Source organism: Eulemur rufifrons, chromosome 30 (assembly GCF_041146395.1).
Source record: "Eulemur rufifrons isolate Redbay chromosome 30, OSU_ERuf_1, whole genome shotgun sequence".
Lineage (NCBI taxonomy): Eukaryota > Metazoa > Chordata > Mammalia > Primates > Lemuridae > Eulemur > Eulemur rufifrons.
The window spans coordinates 118115215-118140919 of NC_091012.1; the positions used below are offsets into that span (position 1 = coordinate 118115215).

The following is a 25705-nucleotide window of genomic DNA, read 5'->3' on the forward strand; positions in this document are numbered from 1 at the left end:
AGCAAAACTGTATCTGCATTGTCAATTATAATAAACATTTAATTATAATTGTATATCATAATGTTAAAATTTTATTATCTTATATGTAAGAAAAGCAAAAAAGTTGCCAGAGGGTCAGTACTAGTTATACATCTAAAAATGCCTAAAAATAAGATTTTGGAAAGTTCTATTATGTGTTTATTTACTTATTTTAAATCTTAGATTAACTGAATGCATAAAAGCAGCACAAATTTCACTACTCTGGTAGTAATCTTTCCCCTAAAGTTGGCAACTGTCAGTTATTCTCAGCATTTTGAATAGGAATCTGTGTAATTAAATAACCTGTTATTTCTGATAAAATGAGCAAAACACAAGTAAAACCTCTTGGCTTGTCTTAATGTCTCTGTGGCAGAGAACTGACCCCATTATTCAATTCCTTTGTCCTTTGCAGACAAAAGCCACCTCTGTATGTCCCTACGAGTCTTCAGTTCAAGGGTTATAGTTGTTATCTTAATGGGATTATACTTGATTATCTGATAAATTATTGGCAAACTACCCACATTACTTCCTTTAACTGACAAAAAATTCACTCAGCTGCGGCTCAATGTTTGGCCAGCTTTATCTTGCAAGTAGTGAAGGGAAGGACTTTCTGGTTCCTGGATGCGCCTCTATTTCAAGCCTTTGAAAAAGATGAAAGATACCAATTGACTTACCTGCCCTAAGTAGATGATACCCACAGACTGAACCAGTGAAGTGCTTGTCTAAGGTAGATGGAATTTTCTATTTAGATAGGAAGAAAAGCACTCTCATGTTCTTTTGGCGTTCTATTTCTCAACTTATGTCCAGATTCACAACACGACACCGTATCTTCTTACTGTCCCATTGCCTTTTAACTCTCGCTCCTCTCCCTTTTTTCTTTTCACCTGCTTCCACCATTCTCTCAATTGCTCTGAAGCAATCGTTTTCTCTCCTTTCAGCCAAGGGTGGAATTGCGTGTTCAGTCAATTGGCTTGGGAGACTGCTTACTGATCTTTTTGAACACTAGAATCCTGACACTAGTTATCATTTTGAAGACTGCCTGGTTCAGATATTTATATATTAAGAAGAATCCTTAATTGGTGTCTTTGGAGTATTTGATGGAGTCTTTAATTGGAGATTTTAAGGCATCAGAAAAGATTCATTAAAAATGACTGAACTCATGCCACATAAATGAGAAATATTTACCATTTGCTATACGCTTAATTGAAGCCTGATTATATGTAAAAGCATATGACTAAAAATGTAAATAAATACCTAAATAAATGCCTATAACTTACATAAGAGGTTCTCATATTAGTTTTCAATTCCCCCTTAGTAGGTACTGGAGAAATCAGAAAAAGATGGTTTATTCCTATCCTTCTATAGATTATACTGTTCCCCTCACATCCAGTTTTTGTTGATTCTCTCCATTGTGTTTCATTCCAATCTTGAGCTGCATAAATTGCTCTCTACTATCGGAGCTTTTAATACTCATTAACAAGAATTCTTGGTCCCTCTGCCTGCAGTTGCTCCAAGTATAGGTTTGAAATAAGGAGTCCTCATCAACTTGCTAAAGAGTGCTACTTCCAATATGTTATACAAAGTCCCTGCTGCCAGTTACTTGCTACCTAGAATGTTTTCTCTCTCTCTCTTTCGCTCTCTCTCACCCACTCCCTCCCTCTCCTCCTCCCCCATCTGCATTCTATCTTGCATTTTGGGAATAGAAGGATTCCATCCTCAGTTCTTTTTGGTAAGCAGAGAAAGTTTCAAATTCAGGTCTAATGAAAAAAAAACTGTTTCGTTATACAGATGTACAGATGTCCTAACATAATGATACCACCTATAATATCCTTATGCTAAACCTCCTCTTTATGTGCAATCTGTGTGGACTACACTTATACATGGTAGGCATACCGTGAGTATTAGTTTTAATACCCAGGTGTCCTAGTCGCTGGCTTGTGCTAAAATGTCATATTCAAATAAAAGTGTTCTAATACAAAGTGAAGAAAGAAAGAGAGGTTCTGATCAAATACAGGAGGAACATTGCCTGTCAAATTTTAATGTACATGTGAATCGCCTGGGAATCTTGTCAAAATCCAGATTCTGACCCAGTAGGTCTAGAATGAGACCTGATATTGTGCATTTCTAATAGTCTTTCAGATGCTGCTGCTGCAGTAACTTATTTTTTATTTACTCATTCACTTGTTTCATATAACTTCTAAAACAGATTACTGACTTTAAAACAATTTGGAGCACCAAATAAAGATCGTCCTATGCCTTATTTTTAACCTACCATCTTATATCAGAATTGTTTGATAAACTTTTCAGGTGTATGTGTCTATTGCCACTTCAAGTAAGTTCCAATGAAGTGATGATACATGAGTAGGAGTATAGGGATAAATGACTTTAAAATATTTCTTTATAATTTATATTTCTACTTGCTTTTGAAAGAATTTGTAGTGGCTTAAATATAAAAGCACAAGATGAGTCAGTGAAAGGAAAACCCAAGTGCATCTGACATCTTAGCTTATTAGGTCTAGAAGACAACCTCTGTTACTTGGTAGCAAGCTACTGGGAATATTGGTGTTCAAAGCTGTGCTTTCCCTAAGGAAAAACAGCATGAAAGTATAAAAAGCTTTTTACTTCTGGCATGAGTGATAAAAATGCAGAACTGAGAAGCAGGTGAACAAACTTAGCTTATGCTTCTAAAGGCTAATTTTATATAAGTGTTCTTGTCCAGCTGTTCTTGGTAGGTCCAGCTGCTAGTTGAACAGGACAGGTGGTAATCCCAAATCACCCAGAGGCTTTGATCTGGCTAATACATAATCAATCAGGTTCTGAATTTTAATATCCTTCCTATTTTCATTTCACTTGTTTTACCTAAATTTATTTTCCAAAGTTCCAATATGATTTTGTTTTTTAATAAGATTATTTTTGATCATTTATTTATTTTGACATAACTAGGCTCATGATATGCCAGCTGGAGTTTATTACACCCCTGAATCATAAACTTTTTTTTTTCTTCCCTCTTTATCTCCTTACAAGATCCAAATTGCAAAACCTGAGGATAAAGTTTTAATTTTGCAAGCACAAAAGACTGAAACAACTTGAGAGGAGAGCATTAATGAAAATCAATACCTAAAAGCCTCATTTTAAGATTGTGAGCCTCATCGTTTATACTTCTTTTCTAGTCTCTTCAGAGTTGTGATGTGCATACATTAAGGACTAAGAAACATTAAAAAAATAGTCACAAACGTGCAAAGTCAACTCCCTTCAACTAGTCATGTATTCTGTAGTGCCTACATTGGTGATCATTAGAGTAGAAGGGTAGCAACTGAAATATTTTCCAATATCTCAATTACATAACTTACTTTGTGTTATATAGCTATATATGTTTATATGTAATATATATTTCCTTATGGTATTTTTTTAATACAGAGATGTGCTTCTAAGGTTGAAAGAACCAGCTGAGATTTTTGTCTTTTCACTTACATCTATGTGGTTAAGAATTTGCTTCTTTTTACACAAATAGGAAATGTCTTGAATTGAGGTAACTGCTTTTAATGCCCTAGAAAAGATCTTCAAAATGGGAGCATTTGTGGGGAGAGGGTAAGTGAAAGACCAAATACCCTGGTAGATCAAGGCAAATGGCCCAACTCTAGAGAAAAATTTTACAGTATGCCATTGGTATGCTCTGGGAGCATTAGATTTGCTTGTAGGGAAAAATCAATTTATAATAAAAATTATTGACAATGGCTTAATTTATATTAGTTTTGCTCACTTTCCCATTATCTCAGAATAGCACCTCTATGGACAATGGAATTGCCCTAACAGCCGAAATATGGTAAGCTTTAAAAGCAGATGGCTTGGGGCCATTCTGCTTATTATATCATTGCTTTCAATAGCATAACTGTTCTTCTCCAACGGCCCTCTTTGTTTTTTGCTTCGTTACTGGCACATTTCTTTAATATGTAATCTATAACATTAACATGAAAATGGCTCTCAAATACTATTACTTTCTCCATCTGTGACCCAGTACTGTTTATCATCATCTAATGATCATTCTTATTGCAGATGGCCCTCTTTAAATGTTTCAGAATAGCATTTTAAAGACATTGGGGGTGCTTCCTACATAGATTGGCAGACTGAATGGTCTAATATCTAAAATCTCAATCTCCACAATGTGTGATGAATGACTGGAGATGCAAGGCACCAGTCAGTTTCAAAGCAAGGTGTAAGAGGGAAAAGAGGAAAGTATTATAGTAAAAAAGAATACACACACACACACACATATACACACACTAGTTTTATCTTCAAGAAAGAATTATCTTTAAGGGGAGTTGGGGTGGGTAGAACAGAACTTTATTGTAATTCTTGAAGCAGGAGTTCACATTTTCTTTCCGATCATTCATCTTGGCAGAGATAGAAAAGGAGTGATGTCAAACTGACAATTGAGTTCCCTATGGCTCAACATGTACTAAATGCCTAGTCTGAGCTTCCAAGCTCCTGAGTCCCCAGGGCCTCTCTATCTGAAGATCCTATCAGCAAGGATTCTTTGTCTTCGTCTAGTACTTAAGTGTCAGTATTTGTGATAACACAAAACTTATGTAATTAATATTTTGGCAAGTTGGTAGCACTCGCTTCAGAGAACTAACCTCAGAAATAAAAGGAGTCTCCTGGCCTGAAAATATAATTTTAAAAATTCATAATTTAATTCAGTAGGGAAAGTAGGCTTGGCCATATTTTGGGCTTTCCTTGCAATTCAGATACTATACTGTCTGAATTTGTATCCTAGATTTAAATTTGCTAAGTTGAAAAGATACACATAAATATATACCCCATCTGTGAAAACATAACCACTCTCATTCCTCTGTGGGTTTTCTTTGCTTTCTTTTATTGTTGTGTTTTTGTTAATTTGTATGTTTTAAAAAAATGACATTTTAAGCCCAACCTAATCATACTCTATTGGCTCTTTCACTAAGGAATTCTGCCTAACACTTGGTTGAATTCATTATTATTAAAGATTGTTGGAGTTTCTTTTTTAGTTTGAAAAGTTAAAAAAACATGAACTGATAGATTGATTCATATAAAAAGTTATAAAATGTAAAAAGAAAAACCAGTGAATCATTTTCATTCAAACTGACTCGTAGATATTATGTGTATCTGCCTTCATTTTCAGAATAATGAATGTCATTATTAAATTTGGCAATATTCCAAAATTGGAAATCAAACTTCACTTGATTTGAAGAACACCTTTTTTCAGATAAGCCTTTTAAAATAATAGTTGAAATACATTCAATCCATACCTTCACACTTAATCCTCATGCATGATCTTTCTTGTTTTTCCCTACCTCTCCTCTAAATGTCCTTTACAAAGATGAGAAGTTTTCTTCCCGACACAAAATTCCCTTGATTATATATTAGAAAGAACTGACACTTTGCAGCAAGGTTTAAGAAAAGCTAATATAAGTAGAGCTCCTGTGAAAACTGTTTTACAAAAACAATGTTGGATTTATTGATAATACATAATGGATTGTTTTTACCATTTACATTTGCTCTTCATTGAAATTTGCAAATGACTTTATTAGCGCTAGATAACGCATTTCATTTTGCCATTGATAAAGATACTTCTTCAGTAAAGTGTTCATTTATAGCATTCAGAGTCTTGAAATATAACCAGTGTCACCTAAGGGTAGAAAAGTAGAGGTAAGGAGAAGTGATTAACCACTTTTCCCCCCAGTGAATGATCTACTGTCAGGTTCAATAATCACATTTCATCTGTAAAGAGCACTTTGAGCAAAGCCTATGTTTTGCATACATTCCATTACATTTGATTACAATTAAGTATAAATATATGCCAGTTATTTAGCTCTAGTTAAAATCTGCCAAAATATAGGAGGCTTGTGGGTGATGCAAATTGGAGATTTGCATGGGTTTAGGGTATAATTTCAGAAAACACTATGCAGATAATTTTTGCTCTATGACTAAAAGGCGCTAGGTATATTATCTTGTTTGCTGACTAAACTAAAAACCAACAACCAAAAAACAATGAAACAAAGCTCTTCTAACCTTCTTAACCTTATCCACTGCCCTCGCCATGACTCTTACAAGTCAGAAATAGAGGACTACTTCTCTACTGAAGGTCATAAATTCATTTGAGGGCCACAGATAAGTGAGGAATAACTTAGTCTGAAATATTCAAATTGATTGCTTTTTAGGAAAATGTCCTGCCTTTTAAAATGACATCAATCCAGCCGAAGTTTTATTCAAGTTTAATGAGAATAATATTCTTTTCTAGACTATGTTAGGGACAATCTCAACTTATATTGTTTTTGTTATAAAATGAATAGAATCAATTCAGAGACTGGGTCTAATTTGTTAGAAGTGCTGCATGTGATTCTGATATCCAACCTCTATTTGGGTGCACAGCCCCTTATTCTATTCAATGGAAATGCATTCTTTTTACCCAGTATCAATTAAATCCTTCTCCCGTTAAAAGAACCACTGGTGGTAGACTTGGAGAAAACATGGGAAGGGGATTGGTGATGTCATACAAGGAGATGAGAAAGCATTATTTTGACATTAAAAGATAAGATGAATTTTAAAAATTACAAACCAATAAGTTTGATGTTGACAAGCAATAAAATCCTAGAAAACAACATTGAATTGATTATTAATCAGTACTCAAAATAGCATGCTCCTGGAAATCAGCATAATAATCTAGAAACTTTCCAGGCCACATTTACTTCATTTCCATTTTTGTTATGACTACTTGATGTTTAGATGAGAAGCCTATTATAGACAGCATATATTATGATTTTACAGCACATTTTTCAAGTTCTCTTTTGACAATCTTGGGTACAAGATGAAGAACAGGGGGCTGGGTGATAGGGTGAATTTGCAGCTGATTAAACAAAGACATCTAAAGAATGTCAATTAGTAGATCTAGATTAACACAAAACAGAGTCTCTGAGCTTGTCCCTGTATTTAAGATATCCATTCCTTTGCACATGGCTGTTTCTTCTTCAGTCAACTCTTACACCCATCTCAGCCCTCTGCCTGAAGACCTCAACTGGCCAATTTTGCATCACTACTTTTGTTAACCATCTTTCATTGTATTCAGTGAGCACAACTTTCTGCCAACGCTTATCTAACTGAATTATGATCACTTGTTTATAGGTATGTCTCCTGCTCTAGTCTATGAATGCCAAAAAGATAAGACCACTTAGTATTCCTGAATCCACAATAGATACTTAATTGTTGATAGAATGAGAATTCATACCAACTAAACTTGTTAATACATTTGAAATTGACAAAAGTTGTTAATACTTTAAATGATTAAAATATCAAAATTCTAGTAGATTTAAATCAGTTAGAAATATGAGTTCTTATTACAAGGTGAAATATGAAAACATATTTTTAAAAGACTTAAATCTCACATTTAGCCTCAAGTAATTAATTGTAAAAACATGGGAGAGAAGAGACCTTTATTAATATTAGATTATATTTTCAAACCCTTGGATTTTTAGTAATCCACAAATTCAGTATGAATAAAAAGTGTAATATGACATTTACAAAACTGAAATGCTGCAACAGTTAAAGATGCCATTAATAGTGACAAAGAAGGAACGTAAGTGTCTTGCTTACTCAGTTCTGGATATCACAGTTTAAATGAATCTTGTTTCTTAAAGTGTCACCAGAATAGCCAAGGGTCTGTAGGCCATATTATATGGAAAAAAAAAATAGAAGGAAATGCAGGTACAGTAAGTCCTCACTTAATGTTGTTGATAGGTTCTTGGAAACTGTGACTTTAAGTGAAACAACATATAACGAAACCAATTTCTTCCCTCATCAATGTTATAAGGAAACAACACTTAATGAAAGGATGTTTATTTGCTCGACATTATTTGAGGACCTGCTGTGTCGTTTTGCTTAAAGTCTCACAGTTTCCAAGAACCATCAATGACATTAAATGAAAACTTATTATATTTAGATTTTTTTTTTTTGAGACAGAGTCTTGCTCTGTTGCCTGGGCTAGAGTGCCGTGGTGTCAGCCTAGCTCACAGCAACCTCAAACTCCTGGGCTCAAGGGATCCTCCTGCCTCAGCCTCCTGAGTAGCTGGGACTACAGGCACATGCCATGCCACCACGGCTGGCTATTTTTTTTTCTATTTTTAGTAGAGACAGGGTCTCGCTCTTGCTCAGGCTGGTCTTGAACTTGTGACCTCCTGCCTCAGCCTCCCAGAGTGCTAGGATTACAGGCATGAGCCACCACACCTGGCCTGTATTTAGATTTAGCCTAGAGAGAAGCGGAATTAGGGAAAATATGAAAAGGGTCTTCAAATATTTATAAGGTTAGAAGAGATTTCCTTTATTGCGTTTTGGTTGGGGTTTTCTGTTTGTTTGTTTGTTTGTTTGTTACTTATTTTGTTTTGTTTTTACCTGTTTTACTCTGAGAACTGATTCAGCTAGATATGCGGAAGTTACAGAAAAGCAAATTTTAACTAAATGTTAAAAAAAATTTCATAATTGGGCTCCCCAAAAAATAGAATCCACCACCTTGAAAAGCATTAAACTCCCTTTACAGTAGAGAGTCAAGTCTGAAATGACTGTCTCACCCCTAAAGGCAATTTCTGTATTGGATGAGAAGATGTAATTCATTAACCTTTAAGGTCACTTCTGAATCTAATGTTTTGATATTTTCAGAATTAATCAGAAGGGAACTGACAGCATGACCTGGATCTGTCCTATATTTATGTAAACATCCTGTGTAATGTACCTCATCTTCTGTCCAATTGTATACATTTTTGAATGTTAAATTTGATTTTAGGGGAAATGCTTTAAAAATCAACTTTATTGAAGAATAATTTACACACAATAAACTACATCCATTTAAAGTGTACAATTCACTGATTTTTGACAGCACACTCAAGAAACCACTGCTAAAATCAAAGTACAGAACATTCTTATCCCCCCAAAAGCCTCCTTGTGCCCCTTGGCAGGCCATTCTTCCCTTCAGCCCTGACCCCAAGCAACTAATGATCTTCTTTCTGTCACTGTATATTAGTTTGCATTTTCTAGAGTTTTTTTATAAATGGAATTATACAGTATTTTTGTGTGTGTCTGGTTTTTTACACTCAGCATGATTCTGAATATCAATAATTTAAGGATCTGTAGTTTGTTTCTTTTTAATTGCAGATTACTTTCTATTGTATGGTTATACTTCTTTTTGTTCATCCATTCGATTGTTGGTAGACATTTGGGTTGTTTTCAGTTTGGGGAGATGATGAATAAAACAGCCAAAAATTGTATATTTGTTTTTCTAGCTACCCTTTAAAAATCTTACCTTTGAAAAGCATACTACAAAAATAACTTCCCGGGTTATACATGTGTTTGTTCATTCTGTTCATTTCAAGTCTTATCTTAGTTAACAAGCTACTGGAAAACAAGTACCAAGGATAAATTGACAAGGTGTTAACTGAGTTCTGTGAGAAAGTCCTAATTTCTAACATTCTTCTTGGGAGTAGATGTATATCAGCTGCCTTTGTTGCATGACAAACCACCCCCAAACTTACTGGCTTAACACAGGAGTCAGCAAACATTTTCCATAAAGGACCAGATAGTAAATATTTTAGGTTTCATGGGCTACATATAGTCTCTGTTTAATATTCCTTTTTTTCCCCACAACTGTTTAAAAATGCAAAAATAATACTTAGCAGAGAGGCTGTATAAAGACATGCCACAGGCCAGACTTGGCCCATGAGCCATGGTTTGTAGAACCTGTAACACAACAGCCATTTACTTAACTTACTATTTGATGGGTAGACTGGGTCATTTTAAAACAACTTTTTAAAGACAGGATCTTGCTGTGTTGCCCAGGTTGGCTTCGAACTTCTGGGCTCAAGCAATCCTTCTGCCTCAGCCTCCTGAGTAGATGGGATTACAGGTGCATGCCACTGTGCCAGACTTAACTGGGCTATTTTTGTGATCTGGACCAATTGTACTACTCTTTACTGGGCTTGCTTGTGCATCTGTGGTCAGCTGGCAACTGGATCAGGTATCATGGCCTGACTCACATGTCTGATGGTTAGCATGCTGTGATCTAGGAACAGATGCAAATAGGCTTGTATGTTTCATTATCCAACATGCTAGTCCAAGCTTCTTCACATGGAGACTTGTCAAGTTTCTGCTGGTGTTACATTTGTTAGTGCCCATTGGCTGAAGCAAGTCATGTCATAGGGCCATCCTAGATACAAGGAGTGGGGAAAGACTCTACCTCTTGATGGAAGGAAAGACAAAGTCACATTGCAAAAGCTAGATACTGGAGAGAGGGATAGAATTTGTGGTCATTTTGCAATATTATCACAATGTATTGGAGAAAAGTTATAGGCAAGTTCTTCTGTGGACCAAATTATTCTCTGAGTTTAGGTGTAGGTAAAATCGTATGTGCTGTTAAAATTTGTTTTGTGAGTAATCATTGCTTGGCTAAACAGTTGCTTTGTACCTTCACAGCTAATGGTAGAAATATAGTATCCATAGCCCCATAATTTTAAAATGTCAGAAATACTGATTAGAAATGTAGTTAATTAACCACTTATTACTACCGGGAATTTCATGAATGCTGCTATGATTAAATACTGAAAAGAGAAAGATTGTGACTTCCTTTCTGGTTACTCTCATAGCTAGTCACTCTTTTCAAAAGAATTTTATTCTTAAAGCTGTTATTTTAACTCTTAATATGCTTAATATTCCCATAGCTGTAGACTGTCTAAAATGTTCCTACAATTATATGAGAATACTTTTTTAAATGCATAATCATTATCAGTCTTCATGAACACTTATTTAGATAAATTTCCCCAAGCACTTAAAAGGATGAATTTATAGGTATTAAATAGAATGGAGACCATCCAGCCCTAAAATTTTACTAATTCTATCAGGCAGACACAATGCCAATTTGTTGGCCTAGCCCTGAGCACACTAGCAAGGGCTCCGAATGAGGTCCCACTGCAGGGTAGGAGCAGAAGGATTATTTCTCAGTTTATGTTTTGTAGTGTATTGCTCAGACAGGCAACATGCAGTTGTGTATAGTAGTGTGAGCTCTACCTGTTACTTCCCTTGACAATACTTTTACCAGCAATGTTTTTCCTTCTGCAATGTGACAATAGCACCATGCCATTTGGAAGAAAACGAAAAGGCTGAGTGATTCCTAGTATGTTCCTAAACATCCACCCAAACGAACAGCTGGCAGAAAAGAAACCCCCTAAAACTTGGAGCATATTTTAGCCCCTGTAGCACTTCATGTGGCTAGAACTTCAGACTTGATGAATACCTTCCCAGCTTGCTCTCCCTTCTGAATCTTTTAATTTCTCTCCATTCTCTTATAATATTCTAGCCCTTACCAGGGAATAGAACTTCAAACTGCCCCCAATTTACTTCCAAATCCTAGTCTAGAGTAATTATAATGATGCATAATTGTCTAGTAGGCATACAGTCCATCTATTTCTTTATGCAGTAGGGTCTGTAACTTTCATTTTTTTGACCAATCCACTGTAGAAATTACATTTTAAATATCATCCCAGTACAAATACACACACACACACACACACACACACATGCACAGGTATCTATATCTATAAATCTTTTTCTATCTATGTTTGTATGACTGAAAGAAAAGTTTCACAAAACATTAGTTACTCTTACTATATAATACAATCTAATATTTTCTATTCTGTTCTATGTCATTAAGAACAATACTGTACTGATCCACTATAGAGATTTCCTGACCTACGAATGGACCTGAAGTTTGAAAAACACTGTACCAGATTTTATCCCTACTTGGGGCCATCACAAGTTGCATTCTGAGACCACTTTGCCTTGGCCCCCATAAGATTTCTTCAACTCAGGGGTACTTTGGCATCACATACTCAGCGTATGTTGAGGGACACTGTGAAAACAACTACTGAAGGGATTTTGCTGAAAGTCAACATCATGCAATGTCTCTCATCTGAAAAATCCATGCAATAATTTTATTCAGATCTAATTTTATTCAATCTAAGTCATTCAGAACTTAGATTCTGCTTTGCCTCACTTAAAGAATTATGCTCTTTTCTCCTTATCAATAATCTGAATAACAAAATAGGTTGTATTTCCTTTTATATTTTTTCTTTTGCTCTGGCATCTAGAAAACCCACAGCCAAATTATACTTAGCTTTTAAAAACTTTTTTATTGATGTTTATTAGACAATAAGAAGATTTAGGGGCATGTTGGTCAAAGGACACAAAATTTCACTTAGGAGGAATACGTTCAAGAGATATGTTATATAAAATGGTGACTATACGTAATGACAATGCATTACATTCTTGAAAATTGCGAAGAGAGTAGATTTTTTAAGAGAGTAGATTTTAAGTGTTCTCACCACAAGAAGTTATAAATATGTAAGGTAATGTATGTATTAGTTCAATTTAGCCATTCCATAATGTATACATATTTTGAAACATGTATACAATAAGTATATGCAATTTTGTCAATTTAAAAAAATAGCTTAGATGAAAGGAAAAAGGCTTAAACTTAAACGTACAGTTCTGTGAATTTTCACAATCTGAGCATACTCACATAACCAGCATCCAGATGAAGAAACAGAATTATTATTAGGCTTTAGAAGTCCCTTTGTGCACCCTCCCAATTGTTACCCACCCTCCAAGGTAACCACTATTTTGACTTTGAACACTATTAATTGTTTTGGTCTGTTTTTATCCTTTATGTAAATGAAACTGCGCAGCAAGCATGAACTCTTTTGTGTTCCTTTAAACACTGATTCATCTATACTGTTGTATGAAGTTGTGGATTGTTCATTCTCATTGCTGTATAATATTGCACTGTGTGAATATGCTGTAATCTATTATATATTCTACTGTTGATGGGTATTTGGTATAAATAATGATGTTATAAACATTCTAAAACATATCATTTGATGAATATACATATGTATTCCTTTGAGGGCAGTGGAATTTCTGGGTCACAGAGTACACATGCATTCAGCTTTTGCACATTCTGCCAAACAGTTTTCCAATGTGGTTGTACCAATGTACACTCCTGCCAGCAAAGCATGAGAGTTCGAGTTGCTCCACATCCTTCCCAACACTTTGCATTGTTTGTCTTTTTCATTCCGGTGGGTGTGCATAGCAAAATTTTAATAACTATATAAAGCCCTATGATCTTCAGATCTATGTTCTAACTTTTCCTCTCTTCTTCAGGTTTTATTCTATTTCCTTACTCTTGGACTTTATTAATTTTTAAAAGTTATACATTGCTATAAGTTGCCTTAAAGCCTTTATGGAGCAATGTGAAGTATAAATACATACATAGTACACACACAAATATGAATCCACAGCTAATGTTGCCATTATCAAAAATCCTAAACTCTTCCCTTTCCTCTAGCCCTCACATCAAACTGGCTTAAAAGTAGCATTGATTTTATCCTGTGACCTGTCTTGAATTTAACCTCTCCACCAATTCCCAGTGCTACCTTCTTAGTTCAGGCCTTCATCCTCTCTTAACTGGGGTGTTATTAATAGTCTCCTTGGCATGTGTTCCCAGTCTGATCCCTGCCCTCTTTTCCATTCTTGTTTCTTCCAACCCCAAATTTAATTCTATTTTCAAAGAAAGACATTCAAAAGTATAGGTGATGCCCATTTTTTTCTTCTCTACCCATCATATGAGAAGAGGCTTCCAAATGTTTGTCCGCCAGCTTCTACGGGGTGAGAGCAGGTCAAGCTGTGAGAACCTAGACTTCCACACTAAGGTCTTGTTGATATTAACTAAAGAATATGATTTGATGTCCTAATGGGGACATTAGTATTTTCTGCCAATTATCCTTCCCAAGAGATAAAATCTAATATTGGCCCAATACTTTTTTGAGTTTCTAAGAAGCATAAATTGATATCCTAACACAGCAGTATGTTAACATAAAAAGAAACTGTGTATTAGCAAATTATTAATATGAGAGATTAGCTCACAGAATCAATTTAAGAAACTTGTTTCAGCTTTTCATACACTAGCAAAAAAAAAAACAAACATGAAACTTGGTTTCGGAACTAACCTGGTGATTTAAGCTTAGTTAGTTATTAATTGAAATGCATCTTCCCTAATCCCAGGAGGTCAAACTAATCACCTTTCCCTTTTTGCTGCTTTTTTATTTCTCTATTTCTGTATTTATTATAATCAGTCTGATATTGTGTTTAGTCATGTATGAGTGTATCTTCCTCCACTAGATTGTAAGCTCCTTAAGGACAAGGCCATGCTTCCTTTGGATCCCTGTAGTACAGGAACCTGATTGCAATGTTGAAATTTTTATATATTTGCATGTCAATCTCCAAAGACCTCTCCCCCACCCCGTTTTTATTAACAGTAAAGAAAAATGAGAAGAGTTTGAATGATAAGCAAAGACATATATATGTAAGTGTTCCATAAATACAATTGCAGCCATTTAAGGAAATTAATATAGGGGAATATTTAATGGAGAAACTTAGTCTAGGTACAGCATATAAAAATGTTGCTTGGAAATTTGTATATAAATTAAAATTCTTTGCATCTGTGTTTCCCTTTCATTTTCAAAAAAATGCTGTGACAGAAATAAGCCAGAGCTGGAGTACAAGGTTCAGCCTTTGGCGGATCATTAATGGGTTAAACTGGTTTTTACCTCCATTTCCCCTTTTATGGATTCCTGTCTTTGTGTGGAATTCCTACCACATGCTGGCTATTCAAGACCTGCCACCAGGAGGCCTTTTCCATCTAGGTGTAGGAAGGAGATCTTTTCTCTCCCCTCTCTCCCACCAAATCAATACTCACTTTCTCCCTCACTACTCCAGGGTTTTGCTCTCTGACAATATGAACGTGGATACACCTTTTAACATGTGTGAGTAGTATTCATATGTTAACCTCAGCCCCAAAGAATGATAGCCAAGCTGTGGTTAGTGATTTATCTTGCCAAAAAAAAATTAACTTTACCTGCTTAAGTCCTTCAATGTAAAAACCAAAAAAAGGAAAGTTTCCTTTTGCAAATTGCTAGAGGAAGAACTGAAACTCTTAGACCTCTCATTTTCCCTCACACAACAGCCTAAAATGAAAAACTAAAGTGATTGTGCTGAACTTATTTCGTGTTTTATTCCTAACAGTATTCCTGAACATATTGGGTTTTCTTTTAAGGAGTCATACCTGCATTACAGACTGCTTTGCATTAACACAGCATTCCCGAGCCTTAAGTTGCTTTCAGAGTCATTATGTCATTTTGACCCACACTATGGCCCTGTGCAGTATTATCCGAATTTTATAGATGAGTCAACAAAAGTGCCCAAGGGGTTAAGTGACTCGCCCCTAAGGGACAGAAATGATCTGAAAGATCTGCCCTTCTACCTTAATGCCTCTGCTATAATATATAGCTATGCTTGATGAAGGTTAAGGAAGCTGCTTTTGATGGAGTGTGATTCTTGTAGATATTCATCTCAAAGGGAAAAAAAACTGGTGTCTTCATCTGTAGCATTTGAATATTACATTTTCCTTATCTATTTCAACTTAGGGTAACCTCCTTGTTCGCTTAATTGAATGGTAATTCCTTTGTTTACTTTTTTCCAAATCTCAAGAACCATACTTATTAAAAATGGTTACATTAGCATTTAACATTTTTTATGAAATTTGAATGTTTCAGAAAGGAGTAATTTAGGCAGACATGTATGTAGAACTTTGCATTTTAATTAAAAAGATCCAAAATGAAATGAACCTCTGACAGTAACAGATGACTACTTCTAAAAGCTCCATTACTATTTGATATATGTTCAGTATTTTCTTGTAGATAATAAGTCCTATGACTTGTTTCAAGAAAAGTGACAAGACTAAAACAATTAAAAAAGACAAAGCTGCTCCTTTTTAATCATATGTTCATAAATAAAACCGGTTGTGAATTGTTTCCTGAGAAGCAATTGACAAAGTATAAGTAAATCACTCTAAGAACTAAAGCTGTCTTGATTTTTTTAATGTTCAAACCAAACCTCTATCCTTGTCCAATGATGAATTTTCTTTGACAAATAAATATTTACAAAGTATGAAATATAGACTTTTTGTACTTCCTGAGGCCAGAGCATACTGTTTAAACTAAAATTTAATATATTTTTTCATTTCAAATACACCAAAATAAGAACATAACTTAAAAGCAATTCTCCCTTGTAGCAGACTGTCCATTAATCATTCTTTATATAATATTGGCATTGTGAGTTTCAGGTAGAAAGAGAAACTATAATTTCTAGATTGATCAGAAAATCTGAGAGCATTTATGGATTTGAAGAAAACAATAATGTCTGGTAAAATAGAATTTTGTGTAACCCCCATTATGAAGTCAAAGAGGAATCTTTCAACATCCTCCCATTTTTTAGTGAAAATTCTTTATGCAGTAAATGGTTTGATTGGGTAGATCAAAGGGTTAATTTACTTCTGATTTGAGAAAAGACTGAGACTTCTCTATTTTTTTTTTTAAATGTGGTTTGTGGGAGGAAGGTAGAAAGAGGCCCCAGAATGAATTCACTAATTGGGGTTTTCACCTGCTGTGAGTCTAATCGAATACAAAGCCTTATTTGTAGCTGAAGAGGAAGGGAGATTATGCAGAGTGTAAGAATTTCTGCCTAGTTTTGAAATTCCTGTCATTTGGCACAATCGTTTGCGAAAGGCAGACAAATAGTTACAGCTTTGAGCTGCTGTTAAGGTGGACCAGGAATGCTGTAGTCAGATATACTTGAACCACCTTAACCAGTGATCCATTTTTTAGCAAGAGGTTGTGAGGGTCATATACATGGGGTAGCACTATAGCTGGCAGGCTAATAGGTGCACTGAATTCTTTCCCATGAAGCAACTTCCAGCCTGTGAGGTTAATGAAGTGTGGCTTTATTTTAGTGAAGATGCTAAACTTCACATCTTTTTAGATGTTTGGCTTGATATAGGTGGCTCTGTGAAGCTTTGAGAAATCTTATTAAAAGAGAACTGCATGAGAGTGAAGCAGAGCTCGACTTTATCTGGAACCTGTCTGGTGAAATCTCTGGTTTAGATGGCAGCTGGCTCAGAGAACTTTCCTCAGCCTGGCTTACCCTGCCTCCCTGCAGAGGAAGGGCCTGGAAAAATAGGCTTTTGTGTGGGTGTGAAGTGCTCTGTGTCTGAATGTAGAGGCCTCTTCATTTGCTGGTTAATGTGAACTGACTGGATATTCTCATATCCAGAAGATGCTGGTTTCAGATTGATCTAGTGATTGTTATACATATTTTAATTAGTATAGTATGCCATGGTATTTGCCCTAACTAGCAATGATTCACCATCATTGTAAGCATTTATTAGATGTCTGATTCAGTGTTCATAGCCAGTACTTGTACCATGCAAAGAGAAATGTGGGATTCTTATGCGTTTACTGGATACTCAAATGTTGATATTTTACCATAAAATATGCATTGTGATTAACTGAAGCAATATATACACTCCAAACGTATTTTTGTATTATAAAATGATGTAGGTTACACTTAAAATTAGTTAGGGAACAAAAGGCAATTCAGATGAAGACTCTTAAAGCTAGAGGGAAGCTGGACTCTAGAGAGTGGTAGAGTCCCTCAGGGCCATCCCTAGGCAATGCCTAGTGTAAACCATTCCTTGTCTTTCTCCTTTCCTGTTCTACTCCTCATTTTTACACTGTTTTTGTTTTTCTTTTCTCTTTTTTTTTTTTTTGAGACAGAGTCTCACTCTGTTGCCCAGGCTAGAGTGCTGTGGCGTCAGCCTAGCTCACAGCAACCTCAAACTCCTGGGCTCAAGCGATCCTACTGCCTCAGCCTCCCGAGTAGCTGGGACTACAGGCATGTGCCACCATGCCTGGCTAATTTTTTTTTTCTATATATATATTTTAGTTGGCCAGATAATTTCTTTCTATTTTTAGTAGAGACGGGGTCTCGCTCTTGCTCAGGCTGGTCTTGAACTCCTGACCTCGAGCGATCCACCCGCCTCGGCCTCCCAGAGTGCGAGGATTACAGGCGTGAGCCACCGCTCCCAGCCCTCATTTTTACACTGTTAACATCAGGCTAACATTGAAACCACAAGCAGCCTAGAAAGGAAAAAGATGTGTTTGTGGAAGGTGGGAGCAGCCTGGCCTTTCCCCTTGGCCCTTCATACCTTCACACTCGATGGGCTGATCCAAACCCAAGACCCCTGCAACACTGACATTGCAAATCTGTAGCTCCTGTCCAGATGTCTTCCCTCTAAGCTCCAGACTCAGATGTCCAGCTTCTCCTGGATACTTTCATTTTACATCACACTGCCACCTCCAACTCATCATGTTCAAGACTGAATTCATCATCTCTCCCCTGACCTTCTTCTATCCTCTCCTCCTGGAATTCCTAGCTTGGTGAATGCTACTTATCCCATCTTGGTTGTCACTGAAGGACAATGGTTCTCAAACTGGGTTGCGTGTTAGAATCACCTGGAGAGCCTTAAAAATCCCAATGCCCAAGACCAATTAAATCTGAATATCAGGATGGTGGCACCCAGGCATCCAATTTTTTTTTAATTCCCTTGGTGATTCCAGTAGGTGGCCAAAGTTGAGGACTATTGCCTTAGATCTTCCCTCTCTTCTAGTCGTACAACCTGTCAGCCAAAGCTCCTGTAATTTATACTTTATTCTACCATTTCTCCACCCCCTCTGCCACTGCCATAGTTCAGATCCTCATCATATTGCAGGAAACTTGTACCTGGTCTCTGAATTCCAGACTCTCTCTTGTGATCGAGCCCCCACATCACTGCAGGAGTGATTTTTCTAAATGACAGAGCCGTGCTCATGCTTAAATTCCTTCTTCTTTAAAAAGCTCCCCACATACCCTTCAGGATATAGGTCAAACTCTGGATTGTCACACTAAGCCCTTCTCAATTTGCCCACCTCTCCAACCCTTATCTTGACATTCTCTCCAAAGGATCAAGCAGAACATTAAAGCTCTTGGAAACCACAAGCTGTTGGCAGCCTCTTTACCTTCACACTTGCTGCCATCACCATTTATAATTATTGATTTGCTTTTACCTTTAACAGGCCAGAAGCTCTTTGTGGGTCTACCAAGAAGGAGGCCTATACTAATATTTGTCCAATGAATGAGTCTAGTCTGCTTTTCAGCTCTGACGGAGGGATCTGGCTTTCTCCTTTATTAGTAATCCCCACCCAGCACCCAATGTATTGCCCCAGAGGATGGCTTTGGTTGGGTAGGTCCCTGTTTGGTCAGGGTCCTGGGAGAAACTGTTGGTATATTCAAAAGGGATACTTGAAGAGAGTATAATGAAAAGGCTATTTACAAAGGTCTGGGCAGGCTAGGAGAAAGAACAAAAAATGCTAAACACTTGCCCAAAGGGGTAAGGGGAGGGAATAGTTTGAGGAACCTGCAGAATGCCGTTGATGTAGGAAAGGACCTCGCAGTAAGACCTATGGCTGCAGGTCAAGGAACTCAGCTGCTGCCAGGCCAGAGGCCAGCAGGAGGGAGCCTGGAGAATAAATACCCAGGCATCACTCTCCTCCTGCCCTTTCATCTCCTTCCATAGGCCTTTCATCATTGCCTCCCATTGGCTGAAAGCAAAAGGAAGCCAAAGGGCAGGAGAGCCTGACTGATTCCCTCCACAGAGGTCCAGCCTCCTGGGGCACAGAGCAGAGGAGAAGGACAGAGAATAGAGATGGAGAGAAGAATGCGGGAGTATCTAGCACAGTCCCTTAGGTCAGAGAGGTCCTTTTTTTTTAAGGTACCCACAAAGTTTAAGTGGTTCAAAGACTAGAGTTTTGGCTGTGGGCAAACGTCCTGGACTGCCTTCTTTGACCTCATCTCATCTCATTTCTTCTTTACCCCTATTTCTAGCAAATTTACTCTCCTCTGCTCTTGGCCATCAGTGAGATTGCCTATGAGTACACTAGACAAAACACAGACCTTTCCCACAAGAGAAGAAGCCACGTCTCTCCATGGCAGTGCATCAGAGTAGCTAAGAATATGAACCTTGGAGCCAGACTCCTTAGTGCCAATCCTTGCAACAGCACATTCTAGCCAGTGGTACTGGGGACAAGTAGCTCATGGTAGGTTTCAACTTGTTTGTTCTGGTGACAGAGCTGCAGGCTTTTTTCATGTCTGTGGTTTACATCAAAATAGTAATAATAATAAGAAGAAAAAGATGAAGAAGAAGAAACAGCTACTACTATAAATAAGCGATTAAGATATTATCATACATGGCATCACTACATAATTTACATATGAAATGAAGGTGTATCAATTATGTTCTTTTCTAAACGCCTTTCTTTAATAAGCAAAATTCATAATCTGACTAAAATTGACAACAAAACAGTCAGTGTGATACCCATGTCATTTCTCAATAATACTTTCAGTATTTAATTTCTAAAATGACATCAAGATTTGGGAACAAGTCTTCAAGTGCCTATAACTCCAGTCTAAAAAAGAACTTAAAGATGTATTTTTGAGGATTGCCATCTGTCAAATTTTTAAAAAAATCTGAATAGTGATTTATTATTTTCCATTCTTTTTTTTTTCGATGAATTATTCTTAGTAGTTTTCTAATTGGACGCTGAGAAAATAGACTTGAGCATTTATATTTTAGAGAAGCATATCAGAACTCCTGAATCTTGAGCAGGTAATTTAAAAGTATAAAACAAACAAACAGAGAAAAAAACAGAAGAGGACGAGAATGACACCACCTCTCACTACACAGGTGTTGCAAATCCTTACTTGATTGGTTTCTAATATTTGTAAATGTCCATGCCAGGAGGTTTGTCTTTTCGTTGGAATAAACATAAACAATAATTTAAGTGATTTGCCACATTGACACAGAGATTACTGTCACTGATTAACTGCAAAGGGCACTACTTCCTCATCACTGAACACTAATCCCTCTCTCTCAGTCAAAGATAGGAGCAGACCTAAAATGTACTCTTAGACCAAGGGACAACTTCACTCAAAGTGAATCCTAGTATGCCCCCCACAGACCATTATAGCAGCTGCCTTCACAACTCACTAGCTCAAAATTGCTAAAGGACAACACTAATAAGTCTCGATTTATGAGCTACAATGCCAGAAAAAGTGCCATATTTGCTTTAAAATAGCAATACCTATCATACCTACATGCACATATCTTTAGTGATAACATTTACCTTTTTATTTGGTTTGTCAAAGGTAATGAAGAACGCTGGCACCCCCTTTTGCTTTTGTCCATGTACTTTATTTTTGCCTCTTTTGCCGGTGCTGTAGCATATGGTAAAGGGAGATGGGTGTCTGCAGTTCTTTCAGCTGAAACATTCTAGGGGAAAAAATGTTGAGTAAAAAGGAGATATTTAAAAAGAAAAAGGGGAACATGTTGAAACTGTAGACTGAAGTGGAATGAATCAACTAGAACAGAGAGTGAAAAGCAAATGGTTGAAAGAAAATAAAAACAAAAGCAGGCCAACAAAATAAATGGCCAAAGAAGGACAATGAAAACATTAATGGAGTTTATCATAAGATACTCTTTGGATGCTAATCTAAGACATTATGCGGAGGTTGTGGAAAATGCTTGTGCTAATGAAGGCTTTCTTCTTTTTGGAATATTTCCAAGCTTGAAATAATTGTGTGTAGTTAACCTGTATCATCATACTGAAAACTCTACAATTAGAATTATTTCAACTGCCCAGGCCCTGTAACTTTTCCAATAAAATGTTCCACTGGAAACAAATTCCTTCTAGATTTTCCTAAAAGAATACTAAAAAGATGTAGTGGTGTGTTCTTTAGAGAGTCTGTATTTCAGTGGTTCTTAAACTTTAGTGCACTCAGAGTTTCTGATTTAGTAAGTCTGGCCGGGCTTGTGTAATTTTCATTTCTAAGAAGTTCCCAGGTGATGCCGATACTGTTGGTCTCATTTTGAGAACCACTGATACATCACAAATACAAATACGATGGCTTCTTAAGAATCTCATTTAGCTCACGATGAGCCTAACCGGAATTTCATGTCGCTACCGCGCTGCCACTTTAATCTTCAACTGAGGGGGAGGTGGCAGTGAGAATTATGTGTGTGATTTTTTTTTCTTTCATTTTTTAAAAAGAAAACTCCGAGACTACACTTAATTATCTGCGATGAGGTCATTTGCACCTAGGTCATTTATTTAGGCAACAAGTAGTCTTGCTGGAGGTTTTAAGGGGGTGCTAGCACAACGGTGTGCGGCTCCCAGGTTCCTGGTTCTACCTTAAATTGCCTTCCTCCTCCTTTCTTTCTTCTTCTTTTTCCTTTTTGTTTTGAAACCCCCAACTGCTCGGTCTCAGGGAGTCCGGGTCCCCAGGTCGCTAGGTGGGGGCGGAGCCCGGCACAGTCCCGCCCCGTCTGCCCGCAGCGCCCCCTCCCTGGCCCGCCCGCTCGCCAGCGCCCGCTTCTCCGCAGTGCTTTCAGCTGCGAGCCTGGGCGGCGGCAGCGGCGCTCGACTTTCGGGGAGCCCGGCGGCTCTGAGAAGCTCACTCCTCCACTCGCGCCCGCCCCCGACCGCGGAGCCCTTTGCAGCCATGAGGGAACAGCTCAAAGGGTAAGTGGATCCCGGCCCCGGCCCCTTCCAGTCTCCGCAATCCGTGCACTTGTGGCGCGAGCAGGGGGCAAGCAGAAGCGGCCAAAACTTGGACAGACGCGACGGCTGGACCCCGGCGCCGAGCGGCTGGGCGTCTAGGAAGCTTTCCCGCTGGTCCCCGCGGCGCCGCTGCAGGTGCGCCCCCGGGGCTTCTCCCCCGCGCCCGGCTCGCCCGCCGGGAGCCTCTTCCCCCAGCTTTGGGACGGGCTCGGAGAGAAAAAGCTCATTTCTCCCCTTACACAGAGGGGACAGAGCGTTTCTCACGCGGGGATTGGGGCCGAGGGAGCTTTTTGCTCCTTTCCAGGCTGCCGGTGTGGACGTGAGCAAGGCAGGCTGTTCTAAATCGCCGCTCGACCTCGCGGAACGAAGGGGCGCGCGCGGCTCTACCTTCCATTGCACTGCAAGTGCCAAAAGGTCAACTTTCTGCCTGATTTCTTCCGAGGATTCCAACTGACATTTCCCTCGCTGCGTTTTCTACCGTGCTCGTTGCATGCCCCAAGACCTGCAGAAATCAGGAAAGAAAGAACAAACAGCTAAAGCCCAGAAGTTAAGGATTTGTTAGCACAGAGAGAGGATCAAGGGTTTGGGGGTGGGGGTATTGTTTGGTTGAGCTTTTTCTTTTTGTTTTGCCCTCTGGGGTAAAGTGTAGAGTCATTTCTGGGGTGTCCTTCTCTCGCGTTTCTCCAGGTGTTTGTGCTCGTCTTTAAGCAAAGTTTGTCATTCCCAATCCGAGCAGGGCACTGAATAGGGCAGGACACTTTGCTTATCTCAGTTAAATTTGAAGTAAGTTTGAAGCTTAAATTGAAGGGGTTTAGTTGCTTGAGGCAGACATAGTTTTAATTGTAAACTGCTTTAACATCATAAAAAAATCCATTCGATTTAAGTGGTAAACTTTAAGTGGTGTCCTTAAGTGAAATCTGCATTCTTCCTTGACCAATAAACTCTATTTGCTCCTTCTATTTCTTTATCCCTGTCACCTTTCCTTGTCTACCCCCACTACCCTTTTTATTTTGCCTAGATATTTTAATTTCCTTTTTCCAAACCCCTCTTTGGAGGACACAGTTGCTCTTGGAGAAGCACATGAAACAACATGGTTATATGAAAGGTCTCTGACCCTTGAACACCGTGGAATTGGTTTCACTCATCATTGTTTGATCTTGGATTGGGCACGACCCTGAAGTGAAATTGCTTTGGCCAAAGTTGAGGATGGGTGGGAGTTAAACCTTGAAAAGCAAATAGAACAGAGGACAAGTAACAGCTGGAACAACCACCAAGGCAATCGTCTTTGCCCTGGCTTGAGCCAAACAGAATAAAATGTTAAATATCCCAGGGAACAAAAAATGGGAACTAGAGTAGGATTTCTGATGCTTAGATTGACACCCACCCCCTTAAACCCCTGCCCCACAGTAGCCGAAACTTTTAAATACATTTTCCCATCCCCACCCTGCCAATATTCCAGCAATGCAAGCCAAGTTCAACAATTCAGCATGCAAATGCCAAGGTTCCTCTAGAAAAAGAGTCTGATCCCCAGATTAAAGGGAAATCATTTGTGTGTGTGGATCAATGGGCTCTAGATTATATATGAAGCCAAACTCTAATCCTCTGCAAATCGCAAGAGAGAGAACGCTACCTTTTTATATCATCACTGCATAGCGATTAGTTTCCTCCCTGGGAAGTAGTAGAAAGACATTTAAAAAAAAAAAAAAAAAAGGACAACTGTTCGGAATATTTTCAGTACCAAATAACAGTGGTGGCAAAAGAAATCTTATTTTAATTAGGGAACTGCCATTTCCCCAGTGAGAACAGTAGATATTTGTTACTTTTTATAAGTGTTTAATATTTGTTTTTAAGAAACTAAAAAAGCAATTCCAATAAGTCTGATTATTCCAGCACTGACAGCAGGAACAGCTCTGAGGCAGTTATAATAACCTTGCACACTACTTGAAACTAAAGAAGGTGAGAGAAAATTTAAATTGTATGGTAGGAAATTAGGTCAGCCCTCTGCTCAGTAGAGTAATGCTTTAATTTCTTCTTATTGACAAGTAGGTGTTGCTGGGGTCTTTTGTCATAGTCAGTGATTTTATATTTTAATTTGCATCAGGTTCCTATCACAGCCTTGAATAAAAGGAGAAAAAAGAGATTATTGTGGTTTGCACAAATAAAAAAAGAAGGGAAATCTTAGTTTAAAGACTGCTCAGAGAGGCTTATCTGATGCCAGGCTTTGGAACCAGCAGGGCCAAAATCAATAACATTTTTTTAAAGATTTAGAGACCTTTTTAAGGGTTATTTATGAAGCCGATCTCTCTGTTAATAATGTACATACAGACTTGTGTGTGATCTATGTGGAACATTATTGTTCTCAGGAAGGCAGAACAAAGATGTACCCATTAATGTGTGAACAGGTTTCAGAATTTCCTTTACGGTTGGATATGGTATATGGGGAGCGTGTTTCCAATGTGGAGAGGGAAGTGCAGAAAAGAGACAATTACCAAAAAACAACCAATTACCACCTACCCTTCCAATCTCACCTCCCTAGCACAGCACATTTTGCTATATTGTCTGCATATTCCAGGTAAGTGTGAGCTGCTTCTCATGGAGTTACTGAGAATTCTCTACTGTTTTTGAAGACGGGCACAGAGTAAGAGACACAGCTATAAAATCTAAGTTGGTCACAGACAAAAAATTGGTTTGTCCTGCAAAATAGAATATAGATATGAATTATGCAAATTTGTGCTTACTATTTCATCCAGTCCATATTTATCTTTCCTATCTATTTGCAGGGGTGTTAAATGCATCCCAGTAAGGCTTTGGATTCATCACAGGTAGAAAATACCCACATACAGTGAAGTGACTATTTGGTGCATCATATAGTTACCAAAAAATTTGAAGCCCTTTCAGCTATGTTTCCAAGCATTTTTAACATTAAATGATTACAAGATTATTTTTCTAGTTTTGAGGATTAGTCACACCCTTTTATTCTTTTCTTCTTTCCACTTGTACTCACTTCTTTTGCTTAGTACTGGTTTGCAATTGAAGTGAAACTAAGACTGCAAAGGTGAAATCTAAGT

General features: G+C 37.7%; 1 protein-coding gene across 7 annotated transcripts in view; it reads left to right on the plus strand.

Moving 5' to 3' along the window:
* Window positions 1–25705, plus strand: part of DMD (dystrophin) — a 1602346-nt gene that overhangs the window by 1438938 nt on the left and 137703 nt on the right. For 3 of the 7 annotated variants that reach the window (XM_069463914.1, XM_069463915.1, XM_069463917.1), the window contains exon 1: window positions 22494–22598. The exons of the other annotated variants lie outside the window; for them this stretch is intronic. In XM_069463914.1, coding sequence (XP_069320015.1) covers window positions 22579–22598 — 20 coding nt within the window. In that variant the 5' untranslated portion in view covers window positions 22494–22578. Of the gene's footprint in view, window positions 1–22493; window positions 22599–25705 lie in introns of those variants that run through there. 7 annotated transcript variants of the gene reach the window in all.